General features: G+C 36.1%; 1 protein-coding gene across 17 annotated transcripts in view; it reads right to left on the reverse strand.

Moving 5' to 3' along the window:
- CCDC88A (coiled-coil domain containing 88A) overlaps positions 1-24184 on the reverse strand; it is a 100631-nt gene that overhangs the window by 19821 nt on the left and 56626 nt on the right. For all 17 annotated transcript variants that reach the window (XM_083832322.1, XM_083832319.1, XM_083832318.1 and 14 more), the window contains exons 12-24: positions 19703-19849; positions 18477-18621; positions 17519-17703; positions 14470-14607; positions 10986-12056; positions 10344-10471; positions 6554-6695; positions 5671-5847; positions 4930-5091; positions 2372-2649; positions 2018-2161; positions 821-1007; positions 303-448 (exon numbers count right to left, since the gene is read on the reverse strand). In XM_083832322.1, the coding sequence (XP_083688448.1) occupies positions 303-448; positions 821-1007; positions 2018-2161; positions 2372-2649; positions 4930-5091; positions 5671-5847; positions 6554-6695; positions 10344-10471; positions 10986-12056; positions 14470-14607; positions 17519-17703; positions 18477-18621; positions 19703-19849 (3050 nt within the window). The remainder of the gene's footprint in view (positions 1-302; positions 449-820; positions 1008-2017; positions 2162-2371; positions 2650-4929; positions 5092-5670; positions 5848-6553; positions 6696-10343; positions 10472-10985; positions 12057-14469; positions 14608-17518; positions 17704-18476; positions 18622-19702; positions 19850-24184) is intronic.

The raw sequence follows: 24184 nt of genomic DNA on the forward strand, positions 1-24184 counted from the left end.
AATTCACTAAAAGGATTACAGTTTTCAAACAAATCTATCATCTCCGAATGGGGAATAAGTAACATTTTTATTAGACATTTCACCAATAATGAATGCAGTTGCACTCATCTTTCAGATCTAAAAATAAAATGCTCTTAGTTTTAATTATCTGCTTTTCACACATAATTTGTTATTTTAAGAACAGAAACACATGCTACTCCTGAAACATTAATTTCTATATACAATGAAAGTTGTTTTTTTTTTTTTTTTTAATATTATGTAACTGCCCTAATCACAGTAATTTAACTGGTTTTAAAACTCACATGTACTGCCTTTGCTCTACATGGAAGAGATCCTTGCTTTCCATATTCTGCTCAAGTAATGTTCTATTTTGTAGCATTAATGTCTGAATTTGATCTAGTAGATGTCTGTTTTCCTCCTCCAGATTTCCTTTAAGCTGGCTAAGCAGCTGTTAAAATAAATGAAATGGTATGTACATAACTATATGTGAGCATATTTCATACACAGATGATATTATCAAAAAAACTTAGGCCTACAATGTATTTAGACAGTCAAATCAAACAGAAAACTTAACAAAATCATGACTCAATGGGTAAAATCTTCTTTGATGCTTTAAATAACTTACAGTTTACCTAATACAAACTGCAGTTTTTCTACTGCACGTACAACAGACAAATTCATTTGTCTTCAGACTCACGACGTTATCTATAATCCAAATGTCAAATTCTCAAGCACTTCATAAGATTTTATGAATCTGTAAATAAGCTTATACAAACATCACAACAATACCAGTCCTACAAACAGGATAATTGTCACATACCTCACATTGATTATTTAATTTGGTAGATGTAATATCCAGTTGTTGGTATTGTTCTCTAAGTTTAGAAAACTCGGCTTCTAATCGCGTTTGTTCTAGTTTAGAATTGTTCAATAATGTTTTCAGATTCTTATGATCAGTTTGCAGAACTTCATTCTCTCTTAAGAGTTGACTGTATGTATGAGCAAGCCTGGAATTAAAAGAGAACATAAAAGAATACATGCATGTAAAAGGAAATGTATTCATCACCCACACTCCCCCTGAAACATGAAACTTCCAGGCTTTGATGCTACTTCACAAAATACACGTAAGAATTTCTTGGTATCACATGCTGTAGGTCAGTTATCTGTAAATCTAAAATTCCTAGGTATGTATCAAGTCTTTACACAGTCTGGGTTCTCCAGATTTTTAAAAATAATTAGGATTTCTAAATGTGGACATAAAAACTAGTTTTAAGACATCACTTTTCAAAATATGAAATTCTCACAAAACAGCTAAGATTTCTTGCCAACACAAAAGAGTAACTAAATAGGAATGGTCCAAACCTTGGTAACTGCATAAGCTGTGTATGGACTCTTAGACTCCCTTTGCTCCTACCCAGCTCTGCCACGTCCCTTTCTAAAAACAATTTCCAGTTCCCACTAATTCTTCTCATACAACACCACAGGCAGAAGGCATGTCATTGCAAACTTCTCCGCCAGATGAACAACTCTTAATGCCTCTTCTTGAGGTGGGTAAGTATTGTACTATGTAAATAACAATATTAATTTCAACCAGACTATTTAGGGCAACCTGTACCTCAGTAGTAGGGATCAAACTGGCCTTCACCACCCACAACACTGAATTTCTACTCCTACCAGCATTAACCAGTCATTCTGCCTCTTAAGCAACTCACAGAGAATGGTTTGCTCCCTCTACAGCCCACATCCACACAGCACAGTGCATGGCCTGGCATTCTTAAGATGCTATGTGGAATTCAGTATAGTCAGCATGCAATAATTACGCTTTATGGGTTTTTGTTTTGTTTTGTTTTGTTTTTAACTGTTCCTTCTTCAGTTTTCCTAAAGTAATTATACCATAGAACAACAGAGTGTGTTTCTGTAAGGTATGTATCATTAGTATTCTGGGGCACAGCATCGGGTATCAAGATAAATGAGAGGATGCAATGCTTGTTTAGACTGCACCAGTGTTTTGCTTTACCTATCATTTTCATCACGAAGTTTCTTATATTCTACTGCTACAGTTTCGTGTTTTTCATTTTGCTGAAGCATTTTCTCCTGTTCTATCTTGAGCACTTTCTCCAACTCTTCCAACTGCACTTTCTGTTTCAGCAACTGATTGTACCTGCAAACAAGAATTGTATTTAAGCTTTTTTTTTTTGGAACAATAAAACATGGAGTTTTTTTTTTTTTTTGAAAATGTGATCATTCAAAGTTTTAAGATCTTAGTGTTATATTTCAGGAATACAGATTTTATTCATCATGGGTATACAGCATTTCTTGCTGTTTAGTCAGGATCAGTCTTCTAATTATAGTCATGCATATTAGTATTTACCTATCTTCTAAGTCCTTATGCTCCACCTCCAGATTTTTGTGTGCAGATTTAAGACTTCCATGTTTAGCAATCAGCGATTCATACTCAGAAGCTTGACGTTCATGTAGGTGTTCCAGTTTTTCATGATCTTTGAGAAGTGAATCGTACAAGGATTTCAGATCCTCATGATCCTTGAGCACACATTCATTTTCATTTTCTAGTGCAGACTGTTGGATCAACAGTTGAGCGTTCTGATTCATAAGAGATGTACTTTGAGAATTAAGGGTGGAATTTTCAACCTGCAGTCATAAACATTTGACAAGAGTCGCACATTAATTTCATAGACTGGATCATCTTGTCTGTATCATTCTATCGAAGGATTTCTTGAATGTTCAATTCATTATCTCAGCAACCTTCTAGTTACTCCATTACCTGAAAGCCTTGAATGGAAACACTTTTATTTCTTATATCCTAACAGACAACTCCAATTTGTACATGTTGTTAGATCTGATGGAAAGTATTCCTGTGGAAGAGTACCATTTCTCTAAGAGTTATGTCAGAACAGTATTTATGTCCATTAACACATTCAAGCTTTCAAAATAGGACATATAAAAAACTTTACTTGTGTGCTTCTAAAAAAGATTAACCTCATCTAATCCTTGGATATCTTAAGAAATTAAGGATACCTGACATGTTTGTCATCTGACCTGCAATAGTCTAGTTTCCTCCTCTTTCCTATTCAAAAAAAGGAAAAAAAGAAAAAAAATCAACTACTAAGGCTTCTAATACCCTCAGGGTATCTGCTAAGGAAAAAAAAAAAAAACTACCACTGCAACGCATGCTGTTACTAAGGAACAAATCCCTTTCTGTTGGAACTGCAGCACTGCTACAATGACAAAGCTGAACGTTTCACTGGAAATGAAGTAATGTCTGATGGCAAGTGTATACTGTAAAACTTCAGACTGAATTCCAAGTTCGCTTTAGTACAGAAATCCCAGTCACCCTTTAAGAAATTCTCTCTCGTTTGTTCTTTATGGGTATCAGGAAGAATGCTAGAATTACAGTTGCCTAAGAACAGCCTTGACATAGTCTATATAGACTTTAGTCTTAGTTCACATTTCAGATTTAGTTAACAGTCACTCTCATTTTCATGAGCATACTTCACCTTTCATTTTGATTTAGAGTTAATAGAGAGTTGTCTTGCAAGTGGAACTCCCTTTCTTGGACTGCTGGGTGCAACATCCTCCTGTCATCCCCAGCAATTAAAATTACATTGCTTGGTGAGATTCACCACAAAAAAAAAAAAAAGGCAGAAAATGCTTCCCCTTCTAACTCATTGTCCCAGTACTTTGACTTATCTATGGTTGTTTTATTCTCCAGCTTTATCAGACAGGAAAGGCCTGTGCTGTTATACAATCCATGAGGCAAAAACCAAACTGCCTAAGATATTCCTGCTATTTTGACAAATATAATTACAAAATACTCAAAGAGTTCTGAACCCCAGATATATACCCTCATCTGTCTAGAACAGTCAAGGATGCCCATGTCCACTAATTTTTTAACAACTAGATGAGACACACTATGTGCACAAATGTTCTGTTTTGTTCACAGGCTTGCCAGACACAAAGGGGAGTACTGTGCACTAATTAGATTTCAACATGGTAGATAGAAAGTGCATCTGTGGTACAACTGGGTTCTGCTTTCCAGCAAGAGACAGAAAGATGACTTGAGGCATTCATGAAATGCATTATTTGTTCACCCTTTTAAAGATTCCCTCACTCATGGATTTCTGTCTGTTTTTCATCATTTTTGGCATTTTGTTTACTATTTGTGCTGAACTGTGGATTTCGTATCTCCCCTTTAAGTATTCTTACAGCTCCAAAAAGGATTTGATTCATTAACAAGAATATTTCATTTATCAGAAGAAAAAAAAAACATATGCATTTGACAACACTGTTGGAAGCATGAAGGATGATATATGAATTTTGGCCACGACGGCTGGAGGACTCTGCAGGAAAACATTTTTATAATTTCCACGGCCGCTCATTACCTTTTTTTCTACCTCTGCATTATCTAAATTACATCTTTGCATATTTATTTTTATGCAATTTTCAAACCTTTTTGCAAATTCTCTGTATTTACTAACATCTTGATTTTCCTTTTAGGTATGACTTTTACTTATATATTTATTATTATATCTATAAAAATAGACAAAATAGATTTATTAGCCTCTTTGGAGATGCTAACTGCTTTCCTGACCTAACTTAGAAGTAAAAAAAAAAAAAAAAAAATCTTACAAAACTGGGTAACAGTCTTCTTTACTCCTGAGTATGAAGTCAAGGGTTTAAATAGGATAAACACAAATGATTAAAAGCAACTTCTGGAAATTTTATTCTTTATCAGCCATCACAAAATATTATTTGACTGCTCCTAGTGCAGATTATTTGTATGTTACTTCCATTTTCATGTCTGTACCAGAATCGAAACATGATTTATAGCATTTCTGTTAGCTTTAAAACTTTCACTTGAAAAACTTTTAAATTAATTTTGTATTTAAAAATAAAATATTGTAATATTACCTGAAGCTTGGCATTTTGAGTTTGTAAAGTTGTATTTTGTTCTTGTAGAGAAACAGTCTGTCTCTGAAGTGCAAGAATCTGAGCCTGCAGATTACTATTCTGTGTTTCAAGCTGCTTTAATTGTGTTTTCAGTGCTTGTTTCTCTGCCTGCAGTGTAGCATTCTTTGAACAACAAAAAAAAAAGAGAAAAGAAAATTTGAGTTCATGGCTGTTTACTGAACTTCAAATAGAACTGTTTTTCCAGAACAAATAAAGCAGCATGACTTATAATACTATGATTCGTTATGCTTTAGCCTCAGTAGAGAGAAAGGATTTAAAATATTCACAGGTATTTCCAGAGAACAAACTGTGTCACCTTATATAACAAAGTAACATATAATGATACTGCTATAGATTAAGATTTAAAAAATGCATAAATAACATTAGACCTATGTAAGAAAAGTAAAGAAATCTCAATGACTAATGTAAACAAATATTATATAAGAGAGATTTGTGAGGTATCTGTGGATTCAAAAAGTCAAATCCAGGTTTATATTTTTTCCTTTTAAATACCAGTCAAGTGCTTTATGGCATCTGTCAGTGCAGAATCCAGCTGTATCATACACTATTTTATACAGATTATGTTTAGTCTATAAACTAGGTCATAAATTGCACACCTCCTTAAGAATATTCTCATTTGTATTACTGGAGCAGCTCACAACAAATACTTAAAATCAGAATAATAGAAAAAGCACATCTTACATTCCTTTCCACTTCTATTAATCTATCTTTAACTTTCAGTAATTCTCTAGTAGTTTCCTGATTTTCTTTCTCCCACTTATTGACAGACTGATTTTCTTCTCCACTTCTTGGAGGAGAATTCTGAACCATCCTTTCCTCTTCTTGTCTTTGCTTGAGGGCTTCGTAGTTCTTTTTCACCTAAAATTATTTAGAACAACTTATATTAGGTTTAAAATTTTCCATTTTCAACATCCTATTACATGACCATACCACTTCTCAGAGAACAGAAAGTGCAATACGTACATATCTTACTGTATTTGTAAATTTGCTTTCTGTATATGTTTGATGAGTTGATGTACAAATAACATATGGATACTTGTAGCTTAACTATAATAAACACTTAAGACAGGTATGACTACGAGACCAACAAAGAGACCTCTACTCTGTATTTTACTTTAGTGCTTTCAACTGTAACTCCCCAACTTTTATAAAGTTCAACAAATCAAGGAGATTGTTTTTTTTGTTTGTTTGTTTTTGGTTTTTTAACCACTCCACTCAGGCTGCTCAAGGCAGACCAGAAAACGTAACTTACTAAAAAATGACTATTTTTGGCATTCCCCAATCAAATAAACTCCAGATTATTAGTCTACCTGACATATTCAATGACCACTGAATCAACTCCAACACACCTTTTCATGTGATTTCAACACCAGGCCTATATTACTGAAGTTTTAAAAAGCAGTCATACTTTTGTCCTGCCTTATATTACTCTAAAAACACCCCCACCCTTTTTTTTTCTCTTCCCTTTCCTTTCTTAAACTAAAAGGTCAAGCAAAGTATAGAAACAACAATAGCTGATAAATGGATCATTTAATCTTACAAAAAAATATGTCATTCTCCTTACTGTTTTAAGCTCTTGACGGAGTTGCTGGTTTAAATTTGTTGATTCTTCTAAACGAGCCTCCAAAGCAGCAATTTTTTCTTCTTTTATTTCAAGAGACTTCTTAAGTGTGGATTCTAATTTTGACTCCAGAAGCTTGTACCTACTGATCAACGACATCCCAGAAAGAAAGAAAAATTGTATTTTGGAAAATTATTTCAGGTATTTAAATTTTAAAGAGTTCTGAAACAGCAGCCCTGTAGCTACATTGAAAAACACGTGAATGCTGACTATTCAAAAGCATGAAGACACCTTGGTATTAATACCAAGTTCTTTTTCTAAAGCAAACAGAAGGCAGCAATCCAAAACATTTTTTAATCCTTCATTCTTGAAAACATTAGATATATAAAAAGCAACATTCAACTACAGCACTAGTCTGCTGGCTTTATTTGGATCATTAGCGTGTGTGTGATGACAGCACTCTTCCTTCTGGCTCCACTCCAGTGAATCCTGCAGGGACCTGAACTAAATTCGAATATGAAGTATTCAGAGAGCAAGATTTTCATCAATTTCCATTTCCTGCCTGCTTAAATAGAGGAGGCACTAGGGAAGGAGAAGAACACAGTTCTTTGCAGGTGCATACTCATTTGATGCGTAAGTGTGCGAATTGCTCACTCAGCCCAGCTGCTGGGATTTTAAGACTGTTACCACTCCTGATGTGTATGATTCCAGTTTTTACCATATTTACAATATTGTAGGGTACATAGAAAACCAAAACCACATATTTGGGAGAGAAGTGATAAGGATTTAGAATATATTATTTCGAAACAGTATCTCCTGAAACTGTCAGTGTACAATATTCTAATGCGTTATTAGTCCTTTAAAAAAAATTACTTCAGAATGCTACAATCATTAATCACTTTTCAACACTACCATCACTGTACATGTGTTCAAAATTTGGAAAACATCCCACTTTTGCCTGCGGTAGGATAAAATAAAACAAGCCATAAATATTCCCCTTCCTAATCTCAATTGCCAAAGAATCTATCAGCTAAGTGAAAAAAATAGATTGCAAGAGACTCCTGAACTGACAATAGCATTAAATCTATGCAGGAACTGGAGCAGAAGACCAATGGTAAGTAGAAAGATGTCCAAAAACATTATGTAGTAGTATGAGAATTCTAGATTTTAGGGTATGAAAAACAATTTTCAGGGACTTAAGAAATACAGGCATTCTACAACCAGTAGAACACACACCATTTTATCTTATTGAGCTGAAGCATATATTCAGCTGCAAATGAGAAGTTTCGTTACTGCAAAGTTATACACTTATGCAGAAAAGGAAAGACTAATAGCAGAGAGCCATTCCCCATCTTCCTTTTAAACACCTGATTACAAAAAATGGTTAAACTTTCTAATTCCATTAAGACTTGGGCATTTTAAATTCGGGGTCAGAATCCACAAATCTGTTTGTCTAAGGACAACAGCCATTTGAAAGATAAGACAAAATGGAAAACACCTTGAAGGTAATTCACCAAAAGTGGTTGGCTTAATCCCCACCAAAGAGGAGATTCTTCTCAATTTTATTTCTCTCAGAGAGAGAGAAATGGTGCTTTTTAAATTTGTCACCAAAATGAGAGAGACAGACCAAAAATACACCAAGAAGTGATTTTGGCCATAACGAACTTAGCTTTCTACAGACCTGATCAAATAATTGCTAATGTCTCACCTTTTGGATTTATGAAAAGTTGAGAATACTGGAAAGGCAAGATAGTCACAGAGCACAATTTCAAACCAATCAACCTTTCCACTTTTCAAACAAGTATTTCCCACTCACAATCCTCCAGCTCTACATGCAGTTGTTACAGGTCAGTCTACATTTTGATTGTAGAAGAGTCTCAAAACAGTAGCTTAGCCCAAATTCCTTCACATCTAAAACTATTTGTCACAAGCCTGAGCTCAGAAGCGGGCTTTAGGTAATGTTTTGGATACGTAAGATTCAAGACATAAATCTTACTGCACACCTTCCCACCAATCAGCCTGACCAACGACATCATACTCAGTCTGACATCCAAATATCCTGTATCATCAAATATTCCATCAGCTTCTGTGGTGCTTTCACATGGTCAGTGCTTGACAATCAAGTCTGATATGAATTCTTTTCAAGAGAGGCATTATCTCCTACTGTAAGGCAATCTGCAAATAATTGAGCACGAGCTGTTCTTAACAACAGTGCAGCTGAGCAGTACCAAGTTACAAGTGAACTAAGACCAGCAGAAAACAGGCCAAGAACAGGTAATAGTCAATATATACACAGAAAAAAAAATGCACTCCTTGGAGAGAAAAAAGCACCAAAGGCAGTGAGGCAATTGAAAACTGTTCACTTGTGTAATTCCCACTCTTGACTAACATGGAATCACACACAGAAATGGAAGAGGTCACAACAGGTGCCAGAACTATGTCAGAAGTTCATTTCCAGATTATATTTTAATTAAACCTGAATAAAACTCCCAATTCCATGGAGATATGTCAACTCCAAATTTTCTTCTGAATTACAATTAATAGATCCAATAATACCATTCTGTAAAATGTGATGGAAACACTAGCATTACATGACCCAAAGTCGTAATTAATATAACATCCCAAAGCAACTAACCAATGAGAAGTGAACCCACAACATCTGAATCTTTAGAAGTATAAGCACTTGTAAGAGACTAACAGCATTGCCTGAAATGTAGACGCAGATTCATAAATCTTTTCACAGAGTGTAATTTCTAAAAGCACCTCTACAGAATAATATTTTTTCCCCAGAAGTAGTCATACTAGTCAAAGCTCTGATGGCTTTTTTTGAACTCCTCATCTGTGAGCTGAGAAAGGTAGATTGAAGACCCCAGCAGAAAACAAGAGGTGTCAACAGATTCTCCATACGGGATTTTGGCACTACCTCACTAACACAGCTCTGGCAACAAGAAAGGGAAACTGAAGGAAAATAAAAATGTAATCTGGTTTTCTTTTGATATAGTAGGCCCCAAATAAATCTACATGTTCATGACAATCAGTAGTAATAACAGATCATGACGCCAGTTTTTTTTTCCCCTTCTCCTATTTAAAAAGGGCACAACTGAATAGCATCATGAAAGAAAGATTGGCTAGAAGCCCATACTAATCTGCTTTTCTCCAGTCACAATTTTTCCCTAAATCCCTGCAGGATAAGACAGAACACAACATACAGCAAAGCAAACAGATGTCAGGATAGCAGCTGCTTTATACCGGCAGGTGTGGCAGAGTGATAGAGCCAGTATGAAGTTTTGGAGACACTCAAGAATTGGATACATCCCAGCGTGTATAAGAGGGAATACAAGCAGTTTCTTTTTTGGTAGAAAAAAATAGAAGAAAATAGCATCAAGGAAAGAGTGAGAGTTTAAGCTAACCATTATGTGACAAAAGTGTAAATAATGTTTCTATCAGTCAAAAAGAAATAAGCCTCACTACGGGCCTGTTTTCTTTTACTGCTACTGTTCCATTGCTAACTAGAACATAAGTTTTGATTATATATTAACTGTATCTACTGACACACTTCAAGAAAATTCCTAGTAGTAAGAAGTAGTAATTCATTTCCAGAGACAAAACACAAAAGCACATCAGCTACCTTATTAATTTAAAAGAATTTCAAGTTCCATTTTTGGCTTATTACAGTGCATTAAAACCAAAGCATATACACAATAAGAGTCTGTAAAACTGTTTTATCTTTATGAATATAAAAGACCCTCAATTCTATACTATTCGTTGAGTAGATAGGCCTTGACATTCTCACCTGTCATCACTACTCTGTTCATCATGCAAGAGACGCTCCTTGTTTAAGCCTATTTTTTCAAGTTCATGGGCAAGCTTTTCTAGATCATTGTTCATTTGTTGGGTCTTCAATTTTTCACTCACCAAGTCCTTACACAGAAAAAAAAAAGCAGTGTTATTATACAAATATAATAATGCAGTCTTAATTCTCTTTGCCTATGTACAAGTCTTCTATTACTATCTAAAATTTAACTGTCATTAACTCTCCTTTCCTTCCAAGTGTTAGCTTTTAGCTAGCATCAGGCATTATATTGTCACCATAAGTATGATTTCACTGTAGCTCTTTACTCCTTTCCTTTCTGAAGAATTTCCCTAATTTGGTCTCAATCATTGGGATCAAGGGGCAACATTGTAGCCAAAGCAAATACTAAGATGAAGAATATGAAAAACATTAATTTAACAAAGGCTTCATGACTGCCTGTATGCAACCTTACAGATTTAAATGTAATGTGACTGCATTTATTATTATGTATTTATTATTATGTAACTCCATCCCTACTGTAACCACTGAAGACACTAACAGCATACACAGATGAATGCATAATACCTTTTTCCCCCCCCAAAATACAGATTACATTAAGAATGGTAACTACTTTCTATTTACCTCTCGTAAAGTGACAAGGGTTTTCTTATCAATAGTAGCTCTTTTCACAAGTTCTTTATTTTCCTTTTCTAGTTCTTTCAGGCGAACGCATGACTCCTTATATACAACTATTTCTTTAAATAGAGATTTATTTTCCTTTTCCAGATTGCTAATTTTTACATTGTTTTCTTCTAAAGTACTATCTTTAATTTCTGCTTGTTGTCGAAGTCTTTTATTTTCTTTTTCTAACTGTTTCTTATCTTTTTCCAGTTGAGAAGTCTCTTGTTCTAACAACTTATTCTCCTTTTCCAATTGCTCTAGGCGCTTACTAGAGATTTTCAACTCTTCTAAGTTTTTCTGCAGAGTCTGATTTTCAGACTCTAAATCTTGTAATTCACTTTCTAGTTGCTGAATTTTCTTATTGCTGTTTTCAAGGGCTTTCTGTAACCTTTGGTTTTCTGTGTCTAGACCTTGGTAGCTGACTTCTAAGCGTTCACTTTTCTTAAATGAGGCTTTCATGAGTTCAAGGCTTTTTTTAAGTTGTTCCTTTTCACTCTCCAGTTCCTTATTTTCCAATTGTAGTTGTGCCACCTTAATGCTTGTACACTTCAAAGATTCAATTGTTCTTCTTAATTCTAAGTTTTCTTCATCAAGTTGTGAATTTTCCTTTTCCAAGGATTCTAATTGAAAAGAGAGATTTTTTAGGCTATCCAAAGTCTTTTTCAGCTTTCTGTTTTCAGTCTCCAGGTCTGAGTTTTCTTGTTCTAAGGCCTCTATCTTCTCACAAGTAATTTTTAAGTTAGTAATTTTTTTCTGTAATAATTCATTTTCCTTCTCCAGATGATGCAGCTCATTCTCGAGTTCTTCTGCTCTCTCCCCTTTCTCTTTATAATGTTCCAGTTCTTTTCTCACTTGTTTTTTCTCAAATTCAATCTTATTTAACTTACTACTGGTTTCTTTAATAGACTCATGAAGAATTTTATTTTCTTTTTCAATTTCCTTCATTCTCGCTTCAGCACTGATTTGTGAGCGTTGTCTTAGAGAAGCTACAGTTTGATTCAAATGTTCATTTTCTTGTTCTAATAGCTTAATCTAATTTTGGGGAAAAAATGTAAACTCTAGTAAGCAACATGCCGACAAATAACCAGTTCCATATATAAACTGAAAGCTACTAAGATACTAAGATTACAACATATTTCCCTTTTACTGTAGGGTTTTTAATAGGATTTTCTCTTCTTACACTACTGATATTTATTTGCAGCCTTACAAACACTGCATATGAACCCAGGTGAGAGTTTGACAGTAAAATCCTAAGTCAATTTGACTCCTCAAAGACCTTCCTCTTGGACAGAAGATGACACAGAAATAAAACTAACAAAATACAAAACAGAATAAAGCTGTATCTATTTCTTAGCTTCATTTCCTTTTCATTTGTGTTTATTCAGATCTAGTTTATTTTCCTTAAACTATGTAATTTCCAGATAGCTCTCTCCTAGAAACATGTAAACAAAAAACAAAACTGCAGTCAAGTTCTAAACCAAACTTGAGATGAAAGCAGGTGAGAGAACTCCAAAAGTATTATTTTTATTTCACTTGAAAAAACAGCGCTGATCTGTTGGATATGAAGGCATCCTGATCATAGTAAATCACATTTTGGGAACAAACACAAAGCTTCATTCATTTTTCAGTTAAAAAGGGACATACTGCTTCAAAACAGCCTCCAAAGAAAGTAAATCATTGACAGGACTGAATTATTTTCTTAGGAAACATATTTCCAGATCTACTTTAAGGTCAAATGTAGCTTTTGTATCTTGATTTTTTATTTTATTTTTATTGAGTTACTTCATATCAATTTGAATTACTTAGATTTGAGTATTGAATGGCAGACTACAAATTGCAGAAAACTGTTTAGATCAATATTTAGGAAAACACAAATCATGTATCATAAGGGGCATTTCAACAACACACTGCTTTGGAGAAAAGTGAAAATGCTAGCTGCAATGAAAAACAGTGACTGAGAAAATTATAGACTGTTCTTTCATATTTAAGTCTGAATATAGCTATTAATAACAGGATTTGCAACTTGGATCCTGGAAATGGCTATCTGTTCTAAAATTATTAAAAAGGTGTCTAAACCCCCCCCTTTTTTTTTTAACGGTTCTTTACATAAATTGCTATCTTACTGAACATATATAATTACTTTCTATGAATTCAGCTTCCATAATCCAAACTTAACAAAAATATCATGATCAATGCCTCCATGTTTTTGACAAAAATCAAATGTACTTTAGGGAGTCCCTCCCAAAAAGTTTCAGCATAGGATTTGTAAAAGACACAAAAGATGCTGCTAACTCAGCACAGCTCCTAAGTACGTAGTTTTAAAATAGAATTAGCCCCACTGAAGTGTCAGTCCTACTTCAACACATTGAAAACACCACATTTATCTTTAATAGTTGAACTGGGATTTACAACCTATTACAGTATTCTAGAAAGTTTTAGTCCCTTTTCCCTGGAATACACTTCAAATACAATGTCTAAATCAATTATTTTAATAATGAACATCTAAACAAGACAAGGTAGTTTTGCTTTCAAGTTATCCCCACTTGTCTTTAAATGAAAGTAAAGCTTCAATAATGAGCATTTTTGTTGTTGTTAGGGCTGGAATTTGATTTTCTGATTAAATTGGTCCTGCACAAATTTTCAGAATTTTTACAATATTCTGTATTCCAAAATAGTGTACTTTTATATTTTCAGTTAAGCCAAAAACTGTTGATCTGATCAAGAAATATCAGTAGAATTCATAAAAAGATAAATATACTTCTAATCTGAAAAAGCTCTAAAAGTATATTTGTTATATAGTGAGTGCAGACATCAGTGACATTTAGTACCTCCCAAATACGGCCCAAATCTTTTACAAAGACACAAATTCCTATTTTGGACGATCAAAATAACAAATTCTGTCATCTACCTGCAAGCCTCACCTAGCAAACATTCTAACGTAAAGGACTGTCAGGAAGCTGCCTCAGATAATTTTGAAGGTAAGTGGCACAGCAGAAGAACAAACAAACCAGCTTGGATACACTGGTCTTTGTCACGTCCCCTCAATGGACAGGCTGCTGTAGTTCTCAGTAGTACTCCAGCATTACTTCAAACACTGAACAGCTGCCTGGAACTTGTTTTCCTCCACTGAGAGGTGTTTGGCCTAACTCCAAAGTTCCCAATTTTCTGTTTTGGCTGTGCTACAACCTCTAAGCAACTACAGCAAATGCATAGCCCATGAAAACCACAGAAGCATTACTAAACACTAAAAAGTTCTAAAACTAACAGTAAAGCCTCTGCTTAAAATGAGTCATGACTCTCCCTGGCTGCAGGTCTTATACAAACTGTTTTGGTGCAGGTATGTCCTTTTGGCAAATCTGCTACATTTGCAATCCCTTTATGCCTATAGAGAAGTACAAAAGGAGAACAATACAATGCTGCATTAACACTTAATTCTGTTACTCACTTGTCGCTCTGAGTTTTCTCGAAGTGCCTCAAGTGTCTTTTCAAGCTGTGTTTTTTCCTTCATCAAATCTTTACTCAAATTTTGACTGTTCTGCAGACTTTGTTTCTCTTGGCTAATTTCATTCTCTAGCCCTTCAAGCTAGAGGAAAAGAAATAATTTTTTTAAAAATCTACTTGAAAATGATCATAGCGTTACTCTTAGCTGGGTTGAAGGGAGTCTTATAACAATGAGTAAAGCAAGTTAAAGGAATGAATAACATGAAACCTTCTATTCTCTGAAACAATTCATCTCTTTTAGGAAAAAATTACTTCTAACAGCATCTTCTCTCCTGGTTTAGAAAAAATATATCTATAAGCGACTTTTTCATTTAAAAAAAATGGTCAGATTTTATTAGGTTTTGGATATTTCCCCAAGCACCCTTTTAAAAAAGAAAAAAAATATATTTCAGTGAGGCTTATACTGCTACTCCACCTCCCTTTCAACTTAAAAGGGCTGAGCTGAATGTTATTTCATCTTAAACACTTCAAGAGATACTTATGATGATTACTTATGACTTCAATACACAGGTTTATTTTGTAACATGGTTACAACTCCCATAATGTCACCGGACAGCAAAATTGTTTGCAGGTGACAGTCACCAAGTGTGATTTTTCTGTCACATCTAAGTCAAAATTAGTAACTTAGAAGCAACATATACATTAAACAATCATCTGCTGGAAAGATTATATTCTATGTCAACCCACGCTCCACATTTCCCAATGCTAGAGGAGTCCAGACGTAAATCAGACTACAAGCAGGGCACAATATTTCCAGAAAGAAATTATCTGAGTTACACCTTAACTTGCTGGTAAAAAATAGTGAGAAATAAAAATGACAGAAAGATGGCAGAATAGAATGTGTTATTCCACAGAAGAATTTATTGGTTGCAAGTAGGCAAAAAGCATGACATCAGTTAAGTCAGAACCTGAATAGTTTCACTTCGGCTGAGAACACTGATGATTGACCAGTTTTCCACTTCCCTCTCTCTCCAAAATTAAGATTGTCCTGATCCCTTGCTTAACAGAGCAATGCATCTTTTACAGGGATATTGGCACTTTCGTTGATTTTTTGCAACGGAGAAGGAACTGGCTCAATCACCTAGGCAGAGATGCAGTCAGACACCCTGTGGGAACCAAATTTATCCACAGCTTGCTCAACTGTCTCAGCTGGTCTGTCTGCCAACTGGACACAGAGTAGAGTTCCTGCGGTCACTGTGTCTAGCTCATTTTAGTGTAGTGTAGACTCTATATTAGCAGTTTGCTTGAAGAGAAAGCATGTCCAGATAGAAACAGACTATGCACAGAAGATCCATAATAAACATTTTGTTCAACTTCACACATTTTGCTGAAGTAGTCACAATGCAGAACAATGTTTTGTAGGGTCAGCTGAGAAAAAGGACATGTTGCCAGACATCCCAAGTTGTAAGAACAGTATCAGACAATTATGAAGACTTACTACTGCTTGTTTCTTAAACCTGTTCCCTTCTTTTGTACTCTCCTAACTGTCTTCCTTGTATTGTACAAAATCTCAAAGCAGCACATAGGCTGCTGCTGCAAAAAAATGTATTTTTAAGAAATTAGAAATAGCATGGAAGTATAAAATAGAGAAGGGATTTTTTTTAAATTATTACCTCTTCTATCTTCAACAATAATCTAATGTCTGACATCGTGTACTGGGTTGGGCTGGGATGTTAACTTTCCCTGCAGCAGCCCATACAGTGCTGTGCTCTGCACTTGTAGCTAAAACAGCACTGGTATCACACCAGTGTTGTGTCTGCTGCTGAGCAGTGCTGGCACAGCATCAGGACTCTCTCTAACCCCCCTAGGGGTGGGCAAAGATGTGAGAAAAGAAACATCACCAGGGCAGCTGACCTAAACCAACCAAAGGGATATTCCATACCATATGATGTCACACTCAGCAATAAAAAGTGGAAAAAGGAGGAAGAGGGGAGGGGTGGGCTCTCATTGTGAAAACGTCTGTCCTCCTCCCGAACACCGGCTACGTGCGTTGAGGCCCTGCTTCAAGGATGTGGCCAAGCATCGCTCATTTGTGGGAAGTAGAGAGTAGTTTCTTTCTTCTGCACTTCCACATAGCCTTTACTTGTTTTGTTTAGTTTTCCCTTTCCCCCTCCCTTTTCCCCTTTCCCTTTTTTTCCCCTTTAGTTAAATTGTTAATTTAGTTAAATTGTTTAATTAAATTGTTTAATTAATAACAATCTTTCCTTAATAATTATTTCTTTTTTCCTTTAATTAAATCATCCTTATCTCAACCCGTGAGTTGTTCTTTCCTTTACTTCTTCCCCTCCTCATCTAAGGAGGGAGAGTGAGAGAGCAGTTGTGGTGTTCAGCTGCCCAGTCCGGTAAAACCACCACACATCGGTATTTCAGAAACTTTAGACATTTCACCCCACTGTAGTCTCTTTTTTTTTTTTTTCCCAATTTTTATTCCCTATAATAATCATTGACTGAATTATACGACCTGATATATGATTTGTAGAGTAAAATAGTGTAGACTAGCACAGATATATCTAAGTAATTTTCTTCATTCACTTGCTCAATTGCTTGGCCCATCTTCTCTCTTTTCTCAGTAACGAACAACAACATGACCAAATTTTCTGCATAGGTGAATACTGGCTGATATCTCTATGTAAACATACTTTCCCCTGCTTAATAATTACAAAGTTAAAAATAATTTTATCAAGCATCATAAAATACTTTCATTATTCACTGTCCCTACATTAACACATTGATTTTCTTCCTTACTGATAAAAGCGCTTTCTGAATAAAGTGATCATGTATTAATGAAAAACAATTAAAAATAGAAAAACATTCCTGCAGAAGTTGTATTCTTTTTTACTCTAAGTTTATAAGCACCATAACACTATTTAGACACTAGCAATATTTGCTTTATTCAAAATAATGGCAATTTATAAAGTTACCTGTTAGAAATAAAACAGCAAGCAACATTAGGCAACTAATACACGATAATTCAAACATACACTGGTGAGTACCTTTTTGTTAAGTCTTTGGTTTTCCTTTTCCATTTTCAGAATCTTTGAACTACTGTCTTCTACAGAACCCACTGCATTTTGTAATTCTTCCACTGTCTTCAGCAAACTTTGGTTTTCCATTTCCAACTTCAGTAATCTGCTTGATGTCAGTTCATTTACTTCATGACCAAGTGATTTCTGTGGCACTATTAAAACACCATTAAAAAAAAAAAGTAATTTAAGTTTATTATTACCTGGAGTTCTTCACAGACAGACTTTGCGTTTTTAGAGTTAGGGGATTTAGAAGCCTATGATGATTCTCCAATGCTTTTCTGCTGAATAAGGCTAGTTAGGATCAGTGACCCATTTTCCTTACCCAACAGATAACACTACATATGCATAGAAATAAATGTCCTACACATCCTACAGTTCCTAATCATGACAGAGATTTCCTGCAGCTGAAGATATCTTCCCCAATTGCCTCAAATCCTTTGTATGCAATCCAGTTGTGACCAAGCATTCTATACTGGAAGGATCAAAATTTTTTCCACAGATGTTTCTGCAAACAATTACTCTGAGAAACCTTAACAAATCTTTCATAACTTTGAGAATAGTAAAGCAAGAAGATTCCCAATCTGTACTACAGAGTATAGATGCTTGAATGGCAACCCATTTTAACTCCACGGTATTTATGGGTTTTACATCTCTGCTGAAGTGAACAAGAGTTACAGGAACAGAAACTTTTAATTTAGGGTCCACCTCCATGGACATACACGACTGAGCAAACAAACAAAAACCAACTAACCACAACAAAAAAAGATGACAACCGAAATGAAACAACCCCAAAACTGCCAACTTTCTCCAGAGGACAAAAGATCCTGTACTATAGAGATCAGGAGCTGTGAATTCCTAATACTGCTCCACTTCCAACTTTATTTTTTTTCACTTTTTAGCAGTTTGCAAGTATTACTATGCTTACCTTCAGAAAGTTCAGTAGTCCTATTTATCTGTTCAAGTTCCCAGCCGAGATGCAACGATTCATCCATACTTTGTTTCTGAGCCATTTCTAGAGTCATATTTTCCTCCATGAGTTCCTCAATCTTCTTTCTGTCCATATCACGCTCCTTAAAAATTATTTCATGTGTAACTTTAGAAAAAGCTATGTCTCAACGTGCACAATTTTTTATACTATCAAGTATGCCACAGACAAATGCAAAGTGCATCTTCTGATTTGTTAATGCACAGTGAGACAGGGAAAAAAGACAAAATTATGGAGGACCTAGAACAGGAGCATGACAAACAGTAAAGAAAAATATGCAGAGAAGAACTTATTCTCAGCATAACCTATGGATATGACTCCGTTTGGTCTTTTTCAAAGTTCACTTCTCTCAGAATATTAGGAAAGAAAGTACACATGATAAGCACAGCTTGGTAGCACACACAAAAAACAAGCACATATAGAGAAACAAAATTTAATCTTCTCTAGACTACCATAATACTACTATCATACAAAAAGCTATAACAGGACTGGGTCCACAATGAAAGAGTCTCATCCAACTCTTTCCCAGTCCCTCTCCCAATACATGCTACTTTTACATGAACTAACTGCAGCTATAAAAATCTCAAAATTTCCAGAAAATGAAAGCAAATAGGGGGTGGCAATCTCTTGACCCTTAAGGAAAACTTATTAAAAACAACTACAACAACATACAAAAATAAACACCCACCCACAAAACTGGCAAATCACAATCCTATCTTTTACAATATTTACTTCTGGTGAAAGAAAGTGTTAAAAACACAAATTATTTTGGGACAAACATTCTGAAAAATATGTCACTATATTGTTAGAATTTGGAACACGAATTATCTCTTTTATCCAAGTATTTAAGTGACAACAAACTATCTTTAGCTCCAAAAGATTTGATCCTATCCTTCTTACTACTGAGTCTCCATATGCCTTATCATCTTATTTTAGCTATCTGATTAAACACTGTATTGCCTTTAGGAAGAGTATTGCCTTTGCGATTTTTACCTCTCTAGGCAGAACCAAGACTGCTGTAGGAAAACCTATGTGAAAAACGTTTAAATTAGGACAGAGCTTTCTCTTCTCCCACGCCATTTCAATCAGAATGCCTTATTTTATTAAAAGTGCAAATAAACTTCATAGAATATCAGTAGTCTTTTTCATCCTCCATTTACACTTACCATCTCCATATCATGTAATTTAGCTTTTAATTGTAGATTCTCTTTTTCTAACTCATGTAATTTATCCGAACGGGCTCGTGTCCCCTCCAGCTGATCTTCCAACATTGTCTTTGTTTCTAGCAACACTTGATTGTCTTCCTTTAACTCCTATAAGAGCAACAACAACAATTAATACAATTTGATGCTACCTAGTTTTAGAAATGCTGAAACGTTCTTTTCAAAGCTGTAACAGACGCTTTAAAAACAGATTTACAGCAATTTCATATAAGTGTAGCATACAGAAAAATTTACATAACCTGAGAGAAACAAAAAAGAGAGAGAGAAGCATTAAGAATAAATAAGCTGTCGATAATCAGAATTGAACAATCTACTGGGTGGCATCCCTGCATATGGCAGGGGGGTTGCAACTAGATGATAATTAAGGTCCCTCTAACCCAAGCCATTCTATTATTCTATGAAACCATAAATATCTCTGTGATTTGAGATGTAACCTGGAAAGATGCGCTGCAAGTGCATGGACTACAACTAAAAGGCTGACCTGAAATAAAAATTAAAGGCCTGAGGTTCAAAAAAAAAAAAAAGCAGAAGGAAGTATTTTGCATACCACATATTTGAATTGTGGAATTTATTGCCCTATGATTGCTAAGATGAAAAAGCTTACATGTGTTGAGAAGTTATTTAATTCACAGAACCACAGAATCATCTAGGTTGGAAGAGACCTCCAAGATCACCGAGTCCAACCTCTGACCTAACACTAACAAGTCCTCCACTAAACCATTTCACTAAGGTCAAAATCTAAATGTCTTTTAAAGACCTCCAGGAATGGTGACTCAACCACTTCCCTGGGCAGCCCGTTCCAATGCCTAACAACCCTTTCGGTAAAGAAGTTCTTCCTAATATCCAACCTAAACCTCCCCTGGTGCAACTTTAGCCCATTCCCCCTCGTCCTGTCACCAGGCACGTGGGAGAACAGACCAACCCCCACCTCGCTACAGCCTCCTTTAAGGTACCTGTAGAGAGCGATAAGGTCGCCCCTGAGCCTCCTCTTCTCCAGGCTGAACAACCCCAGCTCCCTCAGCGGCTCCTCGTAAGACTTGTTCTCCAGACCCCTCACCAGTTTCGTTGCCCTTCTCTGGACTCGCTTGAGCACCTCCATGTCCTTCTTGTAGCGAGGGGCCCAAAACTGAACACAGCACTCGAGGTGCGGCCTCACCAGAGCCGAGTACAGGGGGCCAATCACTTCCCTAGACCTGCTGGCCACACTGTTTCTTATGCAAGCCAGGATGCTGTTGGCCTTCTTGGCCACCTGAGCACACTGCTGGCTCATATTCAGCTGACTATCAACCAATACTCCCAGGTCCTTCTCTGCCAGGCAGCTTTCTAACCACTCATCTCCCAGCCTGTAGCTCTGCTTGGGGTTGTTGTGCCCCAGGTGCAGGACCCGGCACTTGGCCTTGTTCAACCTCACACAGTTCATCAATAAAGATATTAAAGAGAACTGGCCCCAGTACTGAGCCCTGGGGGACTGCACTAGTGACTGGCCTCCAACTGAATTTCACTCCATTCACCACAACTCTTTGGGCCCAGATATCCAGCCAGTTTCTAAACCAATGAAGTGTACGCCAGTCCAAGCCAAGAGCAGCCAGTTTCTCGAGGAGAATGCTGTGGGAAATGGTGTCAAAAGCCTTACTGAAATCAAGGTAGACCACATCCACAGCCTTTCCCTCATCCACCAAGCGCATCACTTTGTCATAGAAGGAGATCAGGTTCGTCAAGCAGGACCTGCCTTTCACAAACCCATGCTGACTGGGCCTGATCGCCTGCTTCCCCTGCAAGTGCCGCGTGATGACACTCAAGATAATCTGCTCCATGAGCTTCCCTGGCACTGAGGTCAAGCTAACAGGCCTATAGTTTCCCAGGTCTACCCTCCGGCCCTTCTTGTAGATGGGCGTCACATTTGCTAGCCGCCAGTCAACTGGGACCTCCTCTGATAGCCAGGACTGCTGATAAATGATGGAAAGTGGCTTGGCCAGTTCTTCCGCCAGTTCTCTCAGCACCCTCGGGTGGATCCCATCCTGCCCCATTGACTTGCATACATCTAAGTGCTGTAGCAGGTCGCCAACCATTTCCTCGTGGATTATGAGGGCCACATCCTGCTCCCCATCCCCTTCCACCAGCTCAGGGTACTGAGTACCCAGAGAACAACCAGTCTTGTTGCTAAAGACTGAGGCAAAGAAGGCATTAAGCACCTCAGCCTTTTCCTCATCTCTCGTCACTAAGTTTCCCCCCGCATCCAGTAAAGGACGGAGATTCTCCTTAGTCCTCCTTTTTGTGTTAATTTATAAAAACATTTTCTATTGTCTTTAACAGCATTAGCCAGATTGAGCTCCAGATGAGCTTTGGCCTTTCTAATTTTGTCCCTACACATCCTTACAACATCCTTATAGTCCTCCTGAGTGGCCTGCCCTCTTTTCCAAAGATCATAAACCCTTTTTTTATTTCTCTAAACTCTAATTCATGGAAGAGAAGGCCAAAAACCTCAAAGTTACCACCTCTGAGTAAGATTTTCTTGTTCAGAGACTACTGGAGGCTGGGGAGATTAAGTATCACCAAGTGCTTGCCCTGTTTTTTTGTTTTTTTTTGTTTGTTTGTTTGTTTTGTTTTTACTTTTCATCTATTGGCCACCATCAAAGACTGGAGACTGATGCAGGTGCTCCTTTCAGTCCTGACTTATTTTATTATCAGATTGAACTCCACAATCTTTGTGTTGTAGAATATGGAGAACAAGACTTAGAGAAATTTTCTGTAGACCATAATCAAGTTTAGAGGCAACTGAGCAAATGTACTTAAGCCCAAAATCAGGAAATGATGCTGAAAATGAAAACACATGCATTCTCAGAATTCAACCAACCATATTCAGAAGTCCTAAACAGCTTTATTTTTTCCACACTTTTTCTAATGGTGTTGGATGAAAATAACACGTAAAACATATACTTGGCATTTTTACTCATGACAAAGGTTTTTTTTTCAGACTTCAGCATGCAATTGGCTGCAAAATCTAACAAAGAGATCACTGAATATAACAAATATTGACCCATTATACTCTTCCCTACAAATATTAACTTATTATTATGGAGCAAACCCAACAAATTAGTATCTGTCTCTATTTATGCATGTTTGAAAAACAGATAGCTTACAAGCTACAAAACACGTAAACAAATTTTAGTTTTTTAGTAGTTTAAACATTGTTTTCAAGTCTTGCACACTGGTCTCTCTTTTTTTTTAAAGCCATATGCTCTCGGTCCTTCTTATAACAGTAGTAAATATACACAGCTTATGAAGTCATTCATGTAAGATGGTTTCAAATAGCTCACAGAGATCTTCCCATATGCACGCAGGCTAATGATAATGCTCACCACTCTCAGTACCTGACTTTCCAGAAGACCAATGCATACTAACCTCTCACAGTATATAAAGATAACAGGAAAACTTTGAGAATGTAAAACACGTCATTGGAACTCTGCCCCTGAGCTCTTTTAAGAAAGGTTTTAACTTAAACACTGTTGAGAAAGAAGTCTCTTTCCAGAGGATGCTGTATCATCAGTCTGTAACCATCTTTTCATTTAGTATTACAAAATTTTTCAGATATGATAACTAGAATATTGGGGATATCATATCATATCATGGCTAGACAGCAGATCTGTATGATGAAGATCTGGATGTTACCACAGATCACAATGATTTGATGTTGCTTTTGAGTTACTATATGAGAAAGTGTATAGAAAAGTAATCTTTCCACAGTATTCCAAACTGGTAAGGCCATAATTGGAGTATAAGATCCAGTTTTAGGAACCCGATTTTAAGCAAGGTATGAATTACGACCGAACCCAGAAAACAGAAAAACACACCTTATAAGGCAGAATTCTGTAGGGCCGTAGAGCATAAAGAACTAGGAGAGGACATATGACATGTCTCAGTCTTCAGAGAAGAAAAAAAGCTGCTATGAAAGGTTGTGGATACTTCACCACTCAGGTCTTAAAAAACAGATTAATGCCAAGCTTTTGTTTGGAGTGGTAGAGGTATATAAAAAATATCCTGTGTTTTTAAAGCTGGACTGAATGAATTTCCGAGACACCCATCCAACCTTGTGACTCTAAGAATCCACATTAAATGTAAAAATTACATAAAATAATATTCTGCAACTGTGCATCATAGTTTAGCCTAGTATCTTGTCTGCTTTTGGATCATTTTTTCCCTAAAGAAACATCTTCAAACTAGTTATTATTCATACAAATTATTTTTTTCCAATAAACATTCATTTCAAGTTCTCCCCACTTTTCTAGGGGTTGTCTTCTTTAATGCACATCTTGAAATTTCCTTAAAACTTTCATTAGCTTTGACTACCACAAGTAATTGTTTCATTCCCAAATCCTGCCACCTTCACATTTGCCCAACAAATTTGCTATTTACAGACAGAATGAA

The sequence above is a fragment of the Anser anser genome (genome assembly GCF_964211835.1).
Source record: "Anser anser genome assembly, chromosome: 3".
Lineage (NCBI taxonomy): Eukaryota > Metazoa > Chordata > Aves > Anseriformes > Anatidae > Anser > Anser anser.